This window comes from Melanotaenia boesemani, chromosome 1, assembly GCF_017639745.1.
Source record: "Melanotaenia boesemani isolate fMelBoe1 chromosome 1, fMelBoe1.pri, whole genome shotgun sequence".
In the NCBI taxonomy this organism is placed as follows: Eukaryota; Metazoa; Chordata; class Actinopteri; order Atheriniformes; family Melanotaeniidae; genus Melanotaenia; species Melanotaenia boesemani.
In genome coordinates this window covers 37,104,692-37,124,876 of record NC_055682.1, presented here as the reverse complement: position 1 = coordinate 37,124,876, position 20,185 = coordinate 37,104,692, and the positions used below count along the sequence as shown (strand labels likewise).

At 42.5% G+C, this 20,185-nt stretch overlaps 1 protein-coding gene across 1 annotated transcript in view; it reads left to right on the top strand.

Annotated features, from left to right (window-relative positions):
- LOC121634287 (adhesion G-protein coupled receptor G2-like) overlaps nucleotides 1-19,751 on the top strand; it is a 34,589-nt gene extending 14,838 nt beyond the window's left edge. Inside the window, exons 6-13 of the mRNA XM_041976859.1 lie at nucleotides 5,985-6,030; nucleotides 6,172-6,266; nucleotides 7,670-7,788; nucleotides 8,084-8,352; nucleotides 13,827-13,923; nucleotides 14,112-14,241; nucleotides 17,965-18,121; nucleotides 18,289-19,751. Of these exons, the coding sequence (XP_041832793.1) occupies nucleotides 5,985-6,030; nucleotides 6,172-6,266; nucleotides 7,670-7,788; nucleotides 8,084-8,352; nucleotides 13,827-13,923; nucleotides 14,112-14,241; nucleotides 17,965-18,121; nucleotides 18,289-18,371 (996 nt within the window). The 3' untranslated portion in view covers nucleotides 18,372-19,751. The remainder of the gene's footprint in view (nucleotides 1-5,984; nucleotides 6,031-6,171; nucleotides 6,267-7,669; nucleotides 7,789-8,083; nucleotides 8,353-13,826; nucleotides 13,924-14,111; nucleotides 14,242-17,964; nucleotides 18,122-18,288) is intronic.
- Nucleotides 19,752-20,185: the final 434 nt, after the last annotated feature.

Genomic DNA, 20,185 nt, shown 5'->3' with positions numbered 1-20,185 from the left:
TACCGGCCTCATCCAAAAATCAAAGCCCTCTACGTGCCACCTTGATCCCATGCCCACACTTCTTGTCAAATCCTCACTCCCCTCTCTGCTTCCCCTCATAACTGCCATTATTCACTCCTCCCTTTCTACTGGTGTTGTTCCATCTTCCTTCAAAACTGCTTCAATCACCCCCATTCTGAAAAAATCTGGGTCAGATCCCAATGACTTCAATAACCTCCGTCCTATCTCCAATCTGCCCTTTCTGTCTAAGATCCTGGAAAAAAACAGTCGCTTCTCAACTTCATTCCCATTTATCCAACAATAATCTCTATGAGCCTTTTCAATCTGGTTTTCGCCCCCGTCACAGCACAGAAACAGCCCTTATTAAAATTACCAATGACCTTCTCCTTGCAGCTGACTCTGGTTTTCTCTCCATTCTCATCCTCCTTGACTTAAGTGCTGCTTTTGACACCATATCCCATTCCATCCTCCTCAGCAGACTCTCCTCACTTGGTGTCACCTCTACTCCCCTTCTTTGGTTTCAGTCTTATCTCAGTGGCCGCTCTCAGTTCATCAAACTCAAATCTTTCACTTCTGATCCCTCCCCAGTCTCCACAGGTGTGCCCCAAGGTTCTGTCCTGGGGCCTCTTCTATTCATCACCTATCTCCTCCCCCTTGGTCTCATCTTCCGTAAATTCAATATCTATTTCCACTGTTACGCGGATGACACCCAGCTCTACCTGTCCTGTAAACCAAATTCCACGCTCCCACCTACCTCCCTCTCTGCCTGTCTCCTGGAAATAAAATCCTGGTTCACCACCAACTTCCTAAAACTGAACAGTAATAAAACTGAAATTCTCCTCATTGGTACCAAATCCACCCTTTCCAAAGTTAATAGTTTCTCCCTCACCATCAACAGCGCCTCAGTTTCCCCCTCCCCTCAGGTCAAGAGTCTAGGTGTCATCCTCGACAGCACCTTATCATTCACCTCACACATCAATAACATCACCCGCTCAGCCTATTTCCATCTGCGCAATATCAACCGTCTTCGCCCCTCCCTCACCCCCCACACCACCTCTATCCTGGTGCACAGCCTTGTCACCTCCCGCCTGGATTACTGCAACTCTCTCCTCTTTGGCCTCCCACAAAAATCCATTCATAAACTCCAAATGGTTCAGAATTCTGCTGCCCGCATCATCACCCGAACTCCTTCCTTTCATCACATCACTCCCATCCTGCAAGAACTTCACTGGCTTCCCATCAAGTACAGGATAGAATACAAGATTCTCCTCCATACATACAAATCCATACATAAACTCTCACCCCCTTACCTCTCAGATCTTCTCCACATAGTCACCCCTTCCAGATGTCTTCGCTCCTCCTCTTCTATCCATCTCTCTGTCCCTCCTGCCCGTCTCAGCACCATGGGGAGCAGAGCTTTCAGTCGCTCTGCTCCCCAGCTCTGGAACGCACTTCCTCCTGACCTCCGCAATACCGATTCTCTCCTCATCTTCATTTCCAAACTCAAAACTCATCTTTTCAGAACAGCATACTCTCTGTAACATTATTTTCAATCACATCCTCGCCACTCTGCCCTTTATGTTTAGATTTTTAGATTGTGTTGTATATGTCTGCCTCTCCTGTACTTTTAATGTTTTATTATTTGTTTGTACAGCGTCCTTGGGTGCCCTGAAAGGCGCTTTAAATAAAATGTATTATTATTATTATTATTTAATACTCTATTAACTGGTCTAAGACTATTATTATGCCCATCAACTGTGACCTACAAAACATACCCAATACTACAATACAGTCTGGAAACATTAGATATCTAGGCATAAACATTTCCCCAGGTTATCAGAACTAACAAAGCTAAATTATGTCCAGCTACTTAAAGTAATAGAGGATGATCTCTCACGGTGGAGGCCCTTACCCATATCACTCATGGGGAGGGTTGCCACAGTTAAAATGATGGTTCTGTCTAAAGTAAACTACCTGTTTTCAATGATACCCACTAAACCATCCTCCAGTTGGTTTAAGTCACTGGACTCACATATATCTAAATTTCTATGGAAAAATAAGCCATCACGTATCAGTCTAAAAACTTTACAACAGACTAAAGATAGAGGAGGATTGGAGCTACCTGACTTTAATCATGTTTTCTTAGCTAACAAGCTGCAGTATATCTCCAAATGGCTTAAACCTAGCAGTCTGGATGAAACATGGTTAGATGTAGAGCAAGCATTGTGTGAGGATGTGTTTATCTCTGACCTGCCATTCATCAGCTCAACCATCAAAACACATAAGTGTTTTAAAAGCATCAATATCAGTTCCTCCTTAGTGGCTTGGTGGGATTTTCTAAAAATAACCAAATCCTCACTTTTTCCATGTAAGTTTACACCCCTCTGGAACAACCCTGACATCCTGCAAAACAAAAGGTTATCAATTTTACTCAATGGAAAAATAAAGGAATAAAAGAGTTAGAACATATAATAGAAAATGGAAACTTCTTATCATTTAATATTCTCACTTCACAATATGGAATCAGTAGCAAAACATTTTTAGAATATCACCAGCTTAAATCTATTATATGTAAAAAATATACCATTAATCAATTAAACTTACAGCTACCTATTAGGGTGGCGGAATTCATGAATCTCAATGCCCCAAAGCTATAATCAAAAACATATAGACTATTATCCAAACTAGAAGACTTAATCTGTCTTCCAACTTCAAAATGGGAGGGTGACTTATCCAGTAACTTTAATAAAGATAAATGGTCACAAATATGTTTAAACACCTTTAAAATGACTAAAAATTCAAATATGCAACTAATACAATTCAAAATTCTGCATAGAACTCATTATACAGGACAAAGGATGTTCAGGATGGGTCTGTCACAATCAAACATCTGCACACACTGCAATGAAAACACACCAGACAACTACCTCCATGCCTTGTGGTCCTGCACACCTGTCCGCAGGTTCTGGCTTCAGGTATGTGTGGACATGTCAACATGGTTTAAATGTAATATTCCTACAATCCCCGCACTATGTCTACTAGGTGACTTGGGTGACATTAATATGGCAATTAACTCTGCACACATGATACGCACAGCATTATGCATCGCAAAGAAAACTATCCTTGTGAACTGGAAAAACAAAAATAATCTGTGTATTCAGCAGTTTAGGAATCTCTTAGTTGACCACATCAGTAGTGAGACAATGTCTGCCTCCTCAAAGAACTATTTGGCTGAATCTCATTCCTTCTGGTCCCCTGTGCTTAGTTCCATCACTTAGTGTAGGTGGAGGACTGTGACCTCGTTGCTATGGGGGTTTGAGAAATGGCCGGGAGTGACTGGTGGTTGCTGGTTCTTTGTGGATGCCCGTGGTGCGGGACTGGGCTGCTCTGCGGTGGGGGTGGCTCTGGGTCTGGCCCCGTCGGAGGCTGTGGGGGCCAGCGGTTGGAGTCGCCTCGTGGCGGAGGGTGAGGCCACTGGTGGTGCCTGGGTTGGTGGGCGTCGGTCCTGGGCCGGGTGGGCGGGCTGGGCGGGGGTTCTGGGCTCTGGTGCCTGGGGGTGGTCCTCCTCCCTCCAGGGTGGTGGGCTCCGTATGTGCCTGGAGTCTGGGCCTGCCCGGATGTGCTGCCGTGGTGTGGGTTGGTGCATGCCCTGGTGTCTGGTTGACACCCTGGGACCCAGGGTATGGCCTGGGGGCAGGGGGGGGGGGGGGGGGGGGGGGGGGGGCGGTGTAGGGGTTTGAAGGAGGGCTGAGTGGGATTCGGGGGATTATAGGGGGAGGTGCTGGGGTGTGAGACAGGGATGCTTGTATGTTGTGTGTGTGTGTCTATACTTTGGATGTTTGTGTGAATGGGGGGTATGTTTGTGTGCGTGCGTATGCATATGTTAGGATGAGTGGGGGTGTGTCTGGGGAGTGAGAGTGGGAGGGTTGAATGCTGTGCGAGTGTTTATATTTTTTGGGTGGGGCTGAGAAGGCATATGTGAGTTAGGATGAGTGGGAGTGTGCAAGGAAATAGGTGTGTGCATGTGTTTCTGTGTGTGGTTGGGGCGGGGTTAAGTGCACTTGTGGGGGGGCTGGGCGGGCCTGGGCGGGCCTGGGGGTGGTGGGCCGTGGGTCTGCTGCTGTCCCCATCCTCTCATTCCCCGTTAGGGGTGTGGGAGGGTGGGTAATTTCTGGGGTGGGTGGCGGCTCACTGGCTGCAGTCCCTGAATGGCCCGGTCATGGGGGGTGGCCTCTCCTGGCCTGTCTTGCCCTGGGGGGCCTCCTGGGGAGCAGGGGTGCCTAATGCCACTAAAGGCTCATCATCCAGAGGGAAGTTTGCTTCCGGGGCCGGGTCCTGGGGTGGCTGCACTGGTGGGCTGCTGGCTCTGTGGGGGTTGGGTCAAGGGGGGGTGCTTGGGGCTCGCTGTCCGCTGGTTTGCCTGGGGTGTCCCCCACGGGGCATGGTGGGTGGGTTGTGTGTGGCGTGATTGTATGGTGGTGAGTGATTGTGGGTGCTGCACGGGGGAGGGTGTGAGTGTGGGGTTATATGGGGTGCAGGTTGAAGTAGATGGGGAGTGGGGGGAGGGGGCCGATAGCACCCTGGTTCCCGGGGTGTGCGGCTGGAACATCGGGGTGTGTGCTGGCCTACGCCGGGTGGCTGTCTGGGGGGGCCTGGTCTTCCTAGGCATGTTGCAGGCCCTCTGCCTTTGGGGGGTGGGGCGGCCGCCTCTGGGCTCCTGGGGCCCTGGGCCCTTCGCTTGGGCTGCCCTGGGTGGCCGGTCCCTGGCGAGGCCGGCGGCAGCTGATCTTGGCCCACTGGGGCCTGTGCCCCGGGACCGTGGGGGGCTCTTGCTGGGGCTCTCCTCTGCCGCCCTTCGGGTGGGGCTGGAGTCGTCTTTGTGGTGGGGTGGCTTGGGTTGGTGCTCCGGGTCTGCTGCTGAGGGCCCGGCTCAGGCCCTGGTCTGCCTCTGGCCTCCGTGGAGGCGAGGTCGCATTTGCATGATCTCACTCACCACGCTTCATCACTGATCACTCCTTGTTTCTCATGCTCTGCATGCTGACACAGTCACTGAGTTGTCTAGTGGGTTTTTAATAGTAAGCGATAATTATTCATTTTTTTTTTTGTATTTTTCCTGTGAGTTAGTATCTGGTCGCTGTTATGTCTTTTTGATTTGGTTATTATTTAAAAACTCTTAATGACTGGCAGCCCTGTTTTTTTTTTTTTTTTGTTTGTTTTTTTGTTTTTCCTGTGTGTGTGTTTCTGCTTTTGTAAAAGTTGTAGGAAATTTTCTGGTGTGGTCATGTACAGGTGTAACAGTTTGTTGTCTGGTGATGGTGTGGATTGAAGGGTCGTTGCCTTCTGTCTGTGATCTTTTTGTCTCCTTTCTTCTTTCCCTTTTGCTCTTTTTGCTATTTTCCATCTTTTTCTGTCCCCTCCGGTCAGGTCCAGCAAGATTACATAGATTCCGTGATTCAAAGTAAATAAATAAATAAATTAATCACATTATCAAGAGGAGCCTTACCCATAGGCCTCCCCTTGGCAGAGGAAATTTGTTCAGCACGATACAGCAACCAGATTATCATTTTGCTTGCTATGATGCTGGACAGGACAAGTTAAAAAAAAAAAAAAAAAAAAAAAAAGAAGGTTCCAGTGATTTCCTAGCTTAAGTGTGCATTGCACTGCATATGTCAAGACAGGAACCCATGTTCAAGCACAAAGGAACGGGAATACCCGCTCAAATGGACGGATAAAAGAAGCCACAGAAGTACAAAGTGGGAAAAAATGTAAAAAAGATATTCCTGTTATGGTTACAACAGAAAAAAAAACAACTGGGAGTGCATCAAAAGCATAGATGCAACCAGCTCGGTGGCTTTATTTTATTTATAGATAAATGTATTTCAGTAGATGACATAAAAATGAATAAAGTTGTTTCTTTTGTTATATTCAAAGTAATTGTATAAAACACACTTTTTATCATGTAAACCCATAATGTTGTGTTACAGGAGTTGTGGAATCCCCAGTGTGTGTTCTTAAATTATTCAACCCAAGGTGAGTATCATGAACACTTTACAGGATAATTATTTCTTTAGTTATAAAAAGTATATGTAAGTTTCATTGTGGTTTTATCAAGCAGCTACTGTAGGTTGATGTACTTGAATTATGGATTTATTTGTCTGCCCGACTTTCCAGCATTCAGCCGTGAAGGCTGTGAGACCCTGTGGGAACCTGGTTGGAGTAACATCACCTGTTCCTGTAACCATCTCACAATCTTTGCTGTGCTTTTGGTAGGACTGGTCTTTTTATTTATTAATACACTTCAGAGGAATGTCTCAATAACATGATACTCAGCATTCTTTGGTGTTTGTATGTAGGTGAATCTTTAAAGCTCAGAGGTGGGTTGGACTTATTATTCTGATGTTGAAGGTTAACATGTTTAGTGTTGATAAACTGACTCTTTATTATGTAGATGGAGTTTCATAAATCAGGTAATGAGAATATCTTTAAATCTTTTACTTCAAACTTGAAGTTAACACAAACAATAAACATGCACCATTCTCAGCCAACATCCTGTCTAATTCACAACATTTTTCTTCTTCTGTTGTACAACAGTCCCTTCCTGTTGCTTTAAATAAAGATTCAAACATAAAAACACTGTCAATGCTCTTGGAAACTAAACGGCTCATATGCATGAGAATTATAACAGTAACTTGTTGTAAAATACTTGGAAATTCATGTTCTCAGAAAATATTTAACATTACTAATCATTAAACATTTCAAAACATGCATTAAATTTAAACTATGGTTTCACCCTTGATTATATCTACAGCTTTACAGAACAGAAAACCCAGGGTTAACAGTTAAGTTACCTGGATAAGAGAAAATCCAGCTTTGTCATACAGGCCTTAGATCTAGTTGAAGATGTATTGTGTAGTATGGATTGCCAACAACAGACATGATTTGCAGCACTCTGGTGTCACGATGCTACCACAACACCTGCCAAAAAACAAAAGAGGGATTTTTAACACTAAGCAATGTAAAATGTGTGGCTTTGTCTTTGTCTTTTAGTTTAAAAGCCATTCATAATATCTCAAGATTTAGATATATATATATAAAAAAGAAATACCCCATACAAACTTAAAAGTGTACTATATATATATAAATGCTGGAAATTTACATTGTGTACAAGATACAGTTTCACCTCGGGGCACCTTTGGGGAATGAGCTTTAATGGGGCATCCATTATAACCACATACCGTTATCCTGACATATAATTATGTTTTTTTTTTATAAATATCAAATAAATCACAGCCTCTACCTTCAAAATATTGGAAAAACAGGTTTTTCCAATAAAAAAGCTTAATATATATATATATATATATATATATATATATATATATATATATATATATATATATATATATATATATATATATATATATATATATATATATATATATACGTTCACATACCTGTGGTTAGGCCCAAAGATGTTGAACAGATCTGATGTGAAAAAAACACAACAAAAAAACATTATATTTGACTTTTTCTGACACTTTGATTAGAGGTACCGTTGTGCTACCTAAACCATGCAAATTTTTAAAGGGCCCACAAGGGTTAAAACTGATCAAATGTGACGATGAAAACGTTGTAAGCATACAGTTTCAAGAAAATCCTTTTTTCTCCACAGGTATCTACTTCTTTACTTTCAGTTGAGGACCAGCAGATCCTGAAATACATCAGTCTTGTGGGATGTAGTCTTTCTCTGGTTACTATGATCATCGCTGTTCTGATTTTCATCACAAATAAGTAACGTGTCCTTTATTAATTTTCTCTTTCTTCTATATCTTCTTAATCTTTTCTTTGACTTTTCCCTGATCTTTCTTTGTTGCCTCATTCTTTCTGTTTAAATTACAACAGCAATGTAATTCCTCCTTCATTACCATTTCATTGCTAGTGGGACAATGTGAGTTAATGAACATTTCTCATCTAACCCTCATGTCAGCCGTCAGTGTACATGACTATTTTCTTACAACCACAGTATGACCATAGAGTCTGCACAGAAGTGTTTCTTACCACAGATCCCATCTTCTCTGTCTGGCAGACAAATCAGAGCAGATGACACTAAGAAGGTGCACATCAGCCTTGTAATTGCTCTGATCCTCCTCAACGTACACTTCCTATCCACTGAGACAGCTGCAAAAACCTCCTCCACTGAACTTTGTTTCTACGTGGCTATTTCTCTTCACTACTACCTGTTGGCCACTTTCAGCTGGATGCTGTTGGAGGGGTTCCACCTCTACCTTCTTGTAGTCAAAGTCTTCAACATCTATATCAAGAGATACATGCTTAAAGCCAGTGTGGTGGGCTGGGGTGAGTGGCATCATTCAATTTCTGTTTATTTATTTGTATGGGATAGTACGAGTAAACAACATTTCATAAAATATGATTGTAAACATGCTGAATGTAAACCTGCCAAAGCCAGTTTCCATGCATTGTCCCCAAAAGATCTCAAAACAGAAAACAGGTAAACAATACAGTAGCTAAAATAATAAAAACTAGAAGCACTCCCACTAAGGCATTGTCATTTTTCTTTTTTATTGCCAATGATTATGGGAACTATTTTGAAGTTAATAATAGTAGTAAAATGATCTCCATCCTTTAATAAACTCCAGGATCCAGGTGGTCATCCGGATCACCCCCAAAATCTACTCTCTTTATTCCATTTGTGAGATTTCCTAAAAATTTTTATCAAAATCCATCCATAACTTTTTAAGTTATGTTGCTAACAGACAAACAGACAGACAGATAGATAGACAGACAGGGCCTGAAACATAACCTCCACTTTGACGGAGGTAATAATAGTAATGGATAAGTGCTTTACATTGAATCCATTATTCATTCACTCCAAATTCATATTTGATGGTGGTAAGCTCCATGTGTGTATATGACGGAAAAGTGGCAGCCAGTCACGCCACCGAACATTCATACACAAGTGATGCCGACACTGGAGGCAAGGAGGGTTGAAGTGTGACAGGAATGAAGCAGGATTCATCCGCCAACCCACCAATAATGGGATGATCCCTCTACGGCCTGAAACACCGCCATCTTGTATACACTAACACACATTATTCATCACCAACGTATTTATATACACCAGTTAGACATACTCACCCACTGGATTTAAGAGGAAGATGTGGTATACATATTTAATGTGAAGTGAGTACAGTTCTGGTTAGACCTTAGCCAGTTTTTCAGCAGGACTTTATGTGAATTTTACGTGGGACTTTCTCTTACTAATCATGGTATTTCTCAGGTTACCATGTCGGACAGATAAAACAGCCACATGTGGCTTACATATGTGATAGTGTGACATCGCCTTTGACAGAGGAAGAATGTTTTTAAGTTAACCTTCCTGTCGTGTTCACCTCCTGCCCCTTACTTTAGTCTCCCACTCATAATTGACCGGTCTGTTTTAACTGCTTTTAAATTTGCACAAAAACCATTTTTCAGCACCAAATTTTTATTCAACATTCTTTAGCTGTGAAAAATGTGTAAAAGTAGTATTTAACATGAATTTATAGAAATAGACATAAAATAACTGCAATTGAGAAAATGCAATAATAGCAGCAAGAGTTGAGAAAATAAAAATAGGCACTAAAAATGTATTACAAAATGAACATGAACATGACCACAACATGAAGTCGCATGTGTGTGTGTGTGTGTGTGTGTGTGTCTGTGTGTTTGTGTGGACAGGTCGTGTAACTCTGTTATTGTTACTCCCCCCCCCCGCTAGGGATCAGGGAAAACGCAGCAAGAAAATAAAGATCCGATATAAAAGGAAAACAGTTCTTTTATTCCTACACAAAATAAATCCAAAAACCACAGTCTCAAAACACACACCGGGAGCCTTAAGGATAACAGAAAAGATCCTATTAAAGAAAACCCGGAAATATCTACAGTTTCAAATAAACAAACGAAAAGTGTCCTTTTTTAGGTATTAATTTTAAACAACAACCCAACCACATCAACTCAAAATCAACCCGAAACCCTGGGAGTAATACAATAAGAAAATAAAAAAAAACACACAGCTAATAAACTCAAGGCGTCTCTTTAACGAGAGTCAAATAGTCAAACAATGTAACATAAATGTTTATCAAAAGCAAAAGTTCATCAAAAAGCACAAATTTAACTGAGAGTCTTTTCACCACTTTACAGACAATCCAGAAAGCTCAGTATCCACAATTTCACCATCTAACTATTAAACCAACCAATTCAACACAATCTCCACCTCAGACCAAAGCCACCCTTGGTGCACTGGTGTTACCCAACCACACAGCCGCGCCGACAGGTTGTGATTGTCTGGGTTTTATGGGTGATTAGTCCATCTGGGCGGTCTTCCGGGGATGAGTGGGAGCGTTAGCGTCCAATCCGGACTTCGAAAGGAGGGAACCTGGAGTGAGTCAGCAGCCAATCCTTGGAGTGCTGCAGCACTGCAGTTCTGCATATTCTGCACAGGAAGCCTTGGCCTGAGGCCGTAACAGTTATCAAATCTAATAATTATTGAACACACATGAAACTGCTGTAAGGACATTGTTAAAAAGGCCATTCTACCTCATGGACTTCTCTGTTTCTAGTTAGCTGCTTGCTATTTGTTACCTCAGCTGTCAGTCAATTATCCCAGTCAACCAATCACGTTGCACTACTGGCTGTCTGCTCCCGCCCACTCTGCAGCCGTTCTTCTCCCCTTTTGATCGCGGATTAACAGACAGACATCAGGAGTGCTGAAAGTTTCCAAGAGTGTTGTGCGTGCATGAAAATAGTGAGTAGCCAAGTTCGAACATGTGTGTAATGTTACTGCAGCGTTGTGTCATGTTGGATATACATTTTACCGTAGTTTGTTATAGTTAAATGTTTGCTAGCTTAAAGCAGCCCTGCTGTAGCTACTGCTGAGTGAGTGCTAACGGTTGCTATTGTTAACATGAGGCGGGCATGGGCATGCTAACTGCTGTATCCAGAGCTTGCTAAAGCAAGTCTTATTTGTTAGTTCATGACGTTTAGAGAGCTGTCACTCACTTACTGTTGTGTGAGAGTGCTATTATTCCTTTCTCAATGAATGCATCCATATGCATGGTTTGTTTCTGTTTAATAATAGAGGAGAGATAAACAGTTTTACTGTTCTATTTTATGTTAATGTACTGTTTCCATTTCAGAACCACACCTTAATGCACATTGGAAACTGCAGTGGGTGGCTGTGTGTGTGATGCTGTAAATGGTGACGAAACCTCTATATAAAGATTGTGAAATCATCTTCAACTGTATCCGTCTTTTACTGGACATCCCACAGTGTGGCTGGCTCTATACTAACCGGCATCACTATAACGGGAGAGGGCTATATCAGCCAACCGTTTCCACGGGTGAGAGCTTCCAGAAGCTAACCGTATTTTACAGACATAGTTGCCCGGAATATAGGCCTGCCAGACTGCATCCCACAGACTTTTTGTAGCCTCCTTGTTTGAGCGATATAACCTGCTTAAAATCGACAGACCTAGGCTTGGAGGTCTACCAGGTCGATTTCTCTCCAGGTGTCCCCAAACACATGCTTCCCCTCCAGGTTTGTCATCTCCAGTATAATTCCCTCAATGGACTCTGGTAAAAAGAGTTGGAAGCTGGATTTGATGTAATCCACACAAGATGTTGCATACTGTGTTGGCCCTGGCGTCATCTTTATGATGTTTTCCACTCTCGCTCTACTTCCTCTGTCCTGGGGGGATGAAGACCAGAGCAAGTGTCCACTCTTGGACTGGAATGTCTCCTCAGGTGCCTGTTCTTCAGGTGCCTCTCGCGCTCCATCTGTCGATTGGTCAGTCTCCTCAAAGTCTGGATCTAAATCTGTGTTGTCTTCCACTTCTGAGACATCCTCCTCTAGTGCAAGGCAAACAAAATTCAATATCCCAGATAATTAGAATATTACTTAAGACCGATACAAAAAAAGGATTTCTAGAAATGTTGGCCAACTGAAAAGTATAAACATGAAAAACATGAGCATGTACAGCACTCAATACTTAGTTGGGACTCCTTTTGCCTGAATTACTGCAGCAGTGCGGCGTAGCATGAAGTCCATCAGTCTGTGGCACTGCACAGGTGTTATAAGAGCCCAGGTTGCTCTGATAGTGGCCTTCAGCTCTTCTGCATTGTTGGGTCTGGCATGTTGCATCTTCCTCTTCATGATACCCCATAGATTTTCTATGGGGTTAAGGTCATGCGAGTTTGCTGGCCAATTAAGAACAGGGATGACGTGGTCCTTAAACCAGGTACTGGTAGCTTTGGCACTGTGTGCAGGTGCCAAGTCCTGTTGGAAAATAAAATCTGCATCTCCATAAAGTTGGTCAGTGGTTGGAAGCATGAATTGCTGTAAAACTGCGTTGACTGTGGACCTAAGAAAACACAGTGGACCAACACTAGCAGATGACACTGCACCCCAAACCATCACTGCCTATGGAAACTTTACACTCCACCTTAAGGAACGTGGATTCTGTGCCTCTCCTCTCTTCCTCCAGACTCTGGGACTTTGATTTCCAAAGGACATGCAAAATTTCCTTTCATCAGAGAACATCATTTTGGACACTCAGCAGTGGTCCAGTCCTTTTTGTCTTTGGCCCAGTCGAGATGCTTCTAATAGTGTCTCTTGTTCCAGAGTGGCTCGACACAAGGAATGCAGCAGCTGAAACCCATGTCTATACATCTGTGCGTGGTGGTTCCTGAAGCACTGACTCCAGCTGCAGTCCACTCTTTGTGAATCTCCTCCACATTTTTGAATGGGTTTCATTTTATAATCCCAGGGTGCGGTTATCCCTATTGCTTGTACACTATTTTCTACCACATCTTTTCCTTTCCTTCGCCTCTCTATTAATGTGCTAGGATACAGAGCTCTGTGAACAGCCAGCCTCTTTAGCAATGACCTTTTGTGTCTTGCCTTCCTTGTGCAAGGTGTCAATGGTCATCTTTTGGACAACTGTCAGGTCAGCAGTCTTCCCCATGATTGTGTAATGAACAGAATTAAACTGAGGGACCATTTAAAGACCTTTACAGGTGTTTTGAGTTAATTAGCTGATTGGAGTGGGGCACCAGGTGTCTTCAATATTGAACCTTTTCACAATATTCTAATTTTCTGAGATACTCAATTTGGGATTTTAATTGGTTGTCAGTTATAATCATAAGTATTAAAAGAAATAAATATTTGAAATATATCAGTCTGTAAGGAATGAATGTCTCCATTATACAAGTTTCACTTTTTGAATGGAATTACTGAATCAACTTTTTCATGATATTCTAACTTTATGACGAGCACCTGTATATTGGGTCTGTGTGAAGATGATACACTGAATAGTCTGGAAGGTGTGGTTCATGTGGGGGATGGGCAAAAAAGCGTGGGTAAATGATGGACACCTGTCTAGTCTGTGTGAAGATATTGATTCATCAGAAGGTTGGTTTAAGTGGGAGGATCGGCACATAAGCGCGGGAAAGAGATGTGTGCCCGCAAAAGACATTGTTCAATCTTGAGTGAGTGTGTCTGTGTGTGTGTATGTGTGTGTGTGTGTGTGTGTGTGTTTTAAGTTGTAAATCAGTCAGACTTGACCCGAACATGACAGCAAACGTCTAAGTCTTTCTATAGGTTTCAGAGTTGAGACATTGATAAGAGACCAGCTTTCAGACAATATTCTATCTATGAAAAAATCCTTGAATGGAGAAACATTTAAGCAGTGCTCTTGTTTCTGAAATATCAGAAGTATTAAAGCAGCCCTTTGGTTAAAGAATCAGCTCCTAACTCAGTTCTTGTGTTTCAGGTGTTCCTGCTGTCATTGTGTCAGTGGTTGTGATCATAGACACAGGGGCATATGGTCATGTTGCTCTGGACTTGTCTAACCCCAACAGCACTAAAATGTAAGAGAAAAGCTGTCAACAGCTTCCAAGCACGTAAAATGCAGATTAATAATTAACTTTCTGTTATTTACTCTTTTGCATGTGTGTGTTTCAATATTTCAGTAAGACAGGAAAAGCTCAATCTTCACCCTAAATGTGTTTTTTTTCTGTTGGATGATAAGAAATGGCTGTTCTCCCTTTCCTTTCAGATGCTACATAACCAAAAACACAGTAAAGTGGGTGTCAACATTGGGAGTGTTTTGCTTGGTGTTCTTTTTCAACATGATCATATTCGTGGTGATAGTCAAATGGGTTTTGTCCAGCCAGTCTAGCAACCAGGTAATAATTTCTCTTTCTGTCATCTCTTGATTTTCTGAATCTTATTTAGTTTTTCTCTCATGTTAAGGTTATCCTTGTTTGGATGCTTATAAATATGCTTAGCTGATTTGCGTTAGAATTTTTCTTAGTCCTTTCTGATCAATGCTTTAATGTATAAATCTAATATGTTTCTGTTGTATAATCAATACAATCTCACTGCAAATGGGAGATCAGTACAAAACTACAATAATGAAGAATTTCTGTGGTAGAAATACTTTATCATTAAGTAAGTAAATGTTTATTTATATAGCACCTTTCAAGATAAAATAAAAAAGTGCTTAACAATAAAACAGTACACAAAATAACACAGAGAACATAAAAACCAATAAACTAAGAAAAAGCAAGTTTAAGCAGGGGCAGCATGGCTCAGTGGGTAGAGCGGTCGTCCTGTAGGCTGGGCTGGGAGGAGGTTCGAACCTTGAGGGTGGTGGCCTTTCTGTGTGGAGTTTGCATGTTCTCTCCGTGTATGCGTGGGTTCTCTCCGGGTACTCCGGCTTCTTCCCACTGTCCAAAGACATGCATGTTAGGTTAATTGATTACTCTTAATTTCTCCCTAGGAGTGAGTGCGAGTGTGGATGGTTGTTTGTCCCATATGTGTTGGCCCTGCAATGAACTGGTGAACTGTCCAGGGTGTACCTGTCTCTCACCTGTTAATGCTGGGAATACAGAGAATTAATGAAAAGCAAGTTTTAAAATATGTGTTTTTAGCTGCTTTTTAAAAGAGATCATGGAGTCCCTCAGGCTGAGAGGAAGGGAGTTCCAGAGGGAAGGAGCCACTACTGAAGGCTCTGTCACCTTTAGTTGACTGGATGAGATGAAGCATGGATGATCATCTCCATCTCAGATGGTGAAACAACTAGACTCAGCTTGGCAATGTTTTTGAGATGATAAAAACAAGAGAAAACAAGTGATTTTATATGAGCATCTAAAGACAGTGCAGGGTAAAGGGTTACACCAAGGTTCCTAAATGAGGGCTTAATAAATGAGGCAAGTGGGCCAAGACTCTCAGCTAGCTTAGGCCTGGTACACACATGACAAATTTTTTAATCTTATGTGAGCTTTTATCTGGTCGACACTAAGGTTATTTTCGTTAACGAAAACTAACGAAAAACTTACATTATTATTATTCTCGTTAACTGAAATAAAAATAAAAACGAGAGTTTAAAAAAAACGAAAACTGAAACTGTATTGTGTGTTTATAAAACGAACTAAAACTAACTAAAATTAAACCAAAATGTCTTTTGTTTTAGTTTTTTGATAATTTATTTCATAATTAAGCCCTCGGGGTTGATATGAAATCTATTTACTTCGCTCTGCCGGATTTACGGCAGGTGTCTGCGTCTTACGGCACCCGAAGGTTTGTGACGTCACGTGTCAACGTGTCCGCCCGCGCCGGTTAGCGTGATGCTATGGAAAAAGTTAGGAGAAAGCGGCAGAGTCTTATTTGGGATTTTTTTCGTTATGACCATGCCAAAGATAAAAGTGCCTTGTAGAAGAAGCAGGTGGTAAAATTTGTGGAAAAAAAAAAAAATCTGAAAGTCCATTTGGTAATCTGCACAAGAAGGTTAACCAGGAGCACCTGGACCAGGTAGCCTCTCTGCACCCCTCCACGGAAAGAGCAGCTTCAGCCAGGCTGAATAGCATGGGGAGGGAAGTGAGTCACAGACACACTGTCAGTTACACACACACACACACACACACACATACACACACACACACACACACAAACAGACCTACACACAAAATCTTGAAAAGCTGAATTTGAAAGGCTTAAATTTATTTTTGTTTACAATGTTGGACAGTAGGTTATGTATGTTTAGCACAGAAGGCAGGGCAGTTTATTTGTACAGCACATTTCATGTACAGGACATTTCAGAGTGCTTTACATAAAACGAAAGCATCACAGATATTAAGAAATAGTAGAAGGCAGCAAGACATAGCAATCAGCTGTTAATCAGCTGCAGTGATTTGTACTAAAGTTGCTGCACCTCTAGTTCAATTCTTTATGTAGTTAATTATTAATTGTTTCAGTTGAATGATGTAAACCTCGGGTCTAGAGTTTGTTGAGGTTGTTTATCATTAGTCAGATTGAGCTCTTTTAGACTCCTGGCTGCAAAGGACTGAACTGTCTCTTGAATGGATTCATGTTATTTTGATGTGTGTCTTTAGTATGTTGGTTATGTTGATTTTTACCTAGCACACTATCTCAGAAGCAGCATTGCACACATAATTTTTTTACTTAAGGCTACTATCTTTTGGGCTGTTGTATTTGATTTGTTGATGGCTGTTCATGTTTCCTCCTGATACAGTTTTTAAAAATTGTATCTTAAGTTTTTATTATACAGTGCTTATTCTGATCATTTTGAATTTTGCACCTGACAAATACCCTGTAGGAGCCATTATTTTTGTTTATTGTTTGCTTCAGGTTTATTGTGGTGGTGTGTGTTTATGTTTGGGATGGCACAGGTGTTGAGGAAAGTGCATATAGGCGTGGAGATGACAGTGCATGGGGTGCTCGGATGACGGGAGGTCGCACGGTTTTGACCACTTCCATCACTTCTCCGCTCCTTAACGTTTTTCCACTTCTCAATGCTTTTCCACGCAGCCTCTACTATACCTCCATACCTGTCATAACCTCGGGGCCATCCATTCATCCTGTTGCTGTAGACCACCATCCTGGGCTTCAGAACCTCATTCATTCATTCAAAAAATGGAAAAACACCCCAAACTTACCTTTCTGTCTTTCTGTCCTTTCTGTCTTCCCTGCACCCAGAGCGACTAAAATGATAGGACCAGATGGTCGCTACATATCCTAATTTAGTTTAGTTTAAAAACTAAACTAAAAATAAGCATTTAAAAAAAAAAAAAAAACTAAAAAAAACTAGAAAATTTGCTTTAAAAACTAATTAAAACAATCTGAATTTGAAAATAAAAAGTCAAAAAAAAAAGAGAAAAAACTAATAAAAAATCCAAAACTTTTATAACCTTGGTCGAGACCTCATATGTGAAGATAACAAAAATCAGTTTTGATCATAGTGTGTGTGTGGTGTGCTCCGAAAATGTAATCCCAGAACAACACACACATAATGATGCTGTCCCGCAACTGATCTACAATCTAGTCCTCCGAGCCAGACAAACATCAAAACGTAGAAGAAGCATCATAGCAACAACTGGCAAAAAACGTAGACAAAGAACCATACCAACAACCGGAAACACCAGCATGTAAGAGGATATATAGGACGAGGGAATGATGAGGGTCTTGGGACTATTATTTACTTCCTTGTTCCCCAGCCAGCTCACTCTCTGATTGGCTACATTCCATCCACGTCACCATCCACGCAGTCACAATGCACGAGTCGTCGGCGTTCCTAAGAAATCCGCTCTGAAATATTGAACATGTTCAATATTCCCAAACGCCAGCTACAACCCGTTTCGGAGTGGTTTATCGGGACAAATCGGCTTGTAACGCACCTCAGACCAAATGATAATTGGACAGGGAAATCTCACCATGGTCGGGCATTTGCCATCCGTGTTTGGGAAGATGCAAAATCGGGACAAAAACAGCTCAAAAATCATTATGTGTACCAGACCTAAGGGAAAAATCTATCAGGGGCACAAACAAGGACCTTAGTTTTTAACTTTTTGCACTGACTTGAACTTGTGGTTTCTGTCTTTGTGAGTCAGGCTGGGCAGAGTGATCGTGACAAAGCCAAGCGAAACCTTTGCACCCTACTGTCAATCATGATTCTGCTCGGCGTTACCTGGGGCCTGATCTTCTTCTCTTTTGGCGATCTGCGCACACCTGGCCTCTACATCTTCTGCATTATGAACCCGTTGCAAGGTCTGAAAAAACAATGTGATCATCTTTGTTCTGTGGCGATGCTACTGTAAAAAAAACAAGGAATCTACTAAATCCAATAAATTATTTACCAGCTGTATTTCCATGATCCTCACCTTCTTCACAATCTAAGCATTTACTTCAGTCTTTCTCCCCTTTGTTTCATGCAGGTGTCTTCATCTTCCTGTACTTTGTGTTGTCTTGGAAAAGGATCAAAGATTCAACTAAAACTTCCACACAGAGCACCAGCTAAATCTAAATACAATTATCTTTAAAAAAAATGTTTGCTGTGAATAAAACTATGCTGTGCTTACAGTGAAAAAACAGTAGTAGTACTATTATCATACTAGCTTGGACACTTTCCATGTTGTTGTATTTATGACAAAGAAAAGGCAGGACAGAATAAACATGGGCATCTCATTTAGGTAATGAACACATCTACTGCCACTGGACTGTCCAGTGGTGAAAGGAAAAATAGAAAAAGAACTACAGTAGAAAGTACGTTGTTTTATCACATTTTCAGCATTTGGTCCAGAGCTGATCTTTTTTCTTTGTTTTTTACTGCTCTTAAATGAGAGTGCAAAGTGAGGCTTTTCATGCTGTGGGTCACGTATTCAGTTTGGTGCAGCTCTGTGAATCTGTTACACACTGTGTTGTTTTTTTATTTCCTGCATGTAACATTGTCATTATGTGAAAATGGCAATGTGAAAAAAAAATTGTTTTAATGTACTACTTTTTTTCTGGACTTGTTCAGTCATTTTCAGGGCGGATGGTCTCCACCTAAATTCACTAGGGAACCGGTATTTAACTTACAACATCATCCATGCTGTTCAGACTCATAAACAAAATTGACTTGAAACCCCCTCTGCTCCCACTTCATCCCCCCCCCCCCCCCCCCCCCCCCCTCATTGGTACCCCCTCAACCCAGTTCCCCATGCAGCCCTTTTCAACACAGGATCACTGTCATCACCAACCTGCACCCCTACAGGCACTTCATCCCTAGAGAACCTTCTCCTCCCGGCCTTATCACCATTCCTCTCTGTCCCTCATCATCCCCTGCTCCCCGCTCCACCCCAATAAGCTCTGGTCTTTTAAATATCAGATCCATCAACAACAAAACATTGATTTGCCACGATTTTATTACTAGCAATTACTTGGAGTTTTTGATTTTAACAGAGACATGGCTAACTCAAGGAGACTGCACACCACTCATTGAAGCAGCCCCCCCTGACTTCTCATTCCTTCATCAACCAAGACTGTCCGGAAAAGGAGGGGGGTTGCTGCCATTTTTAAGAGCAACTTTAAATGTACTCCTGGTCCCTACAACCATTTTATCTCATTTGAGCATCTGTGTTTTTTCATATCATGTAAAGAGCCTGTGTTTGTTTTAGTTATTTATAGACCCCCAAAACCCAATAATGCTTTTATTCAAGAATTCTTTGATCTGTTATCCCAGTGTATGGCCCTCTACGACAAAGTGTTGATTCTTGGTGATTTTAATATTCACGTCTGTTGCCCTTCTATCTCTTTTACACACACAACATACAAGCATCCCTGTCTCACACCCCAGCACCTCCCCCTATAATCCCCCGAATCCCACTCAGCCCTCCTTCAAACCCCTACACCCCCCCTGCCCCCGGGCCATACCCTGGGTCCCAGGGTGTCAACCAGACACCAGGGCATGCACCAACCCACACCATGGCAGCACATCCGGGCAGGCCCAGACCCCAGGCACATACGGAGCCCACCACCCCGGAGGGAGGAGGACCACCCCCAGGCACCAGAGCCCAGAACCCCCGCCCAGCCCGCCCCAGAATAGCCCGGCCACCCGGCTCAGGACCGACGCCCACCAACCCAGGCACCACCAGTGGCCTCACCCCCCGCCACGAGGCGACTCCAACCGCTGGCCCCCACAGCCCCCAACGGGGCCAGACTCAGAGCCACCCCCACCGCAGAGCAGCCCAGTCCCGCATCACGGGCAACCACAAAGAACCCGCAACCACCAGTCACTCTTGGCCCTTTCTCAAACCCCCACAGCAACGAGGTCACAGTCCTCCACCTACACTA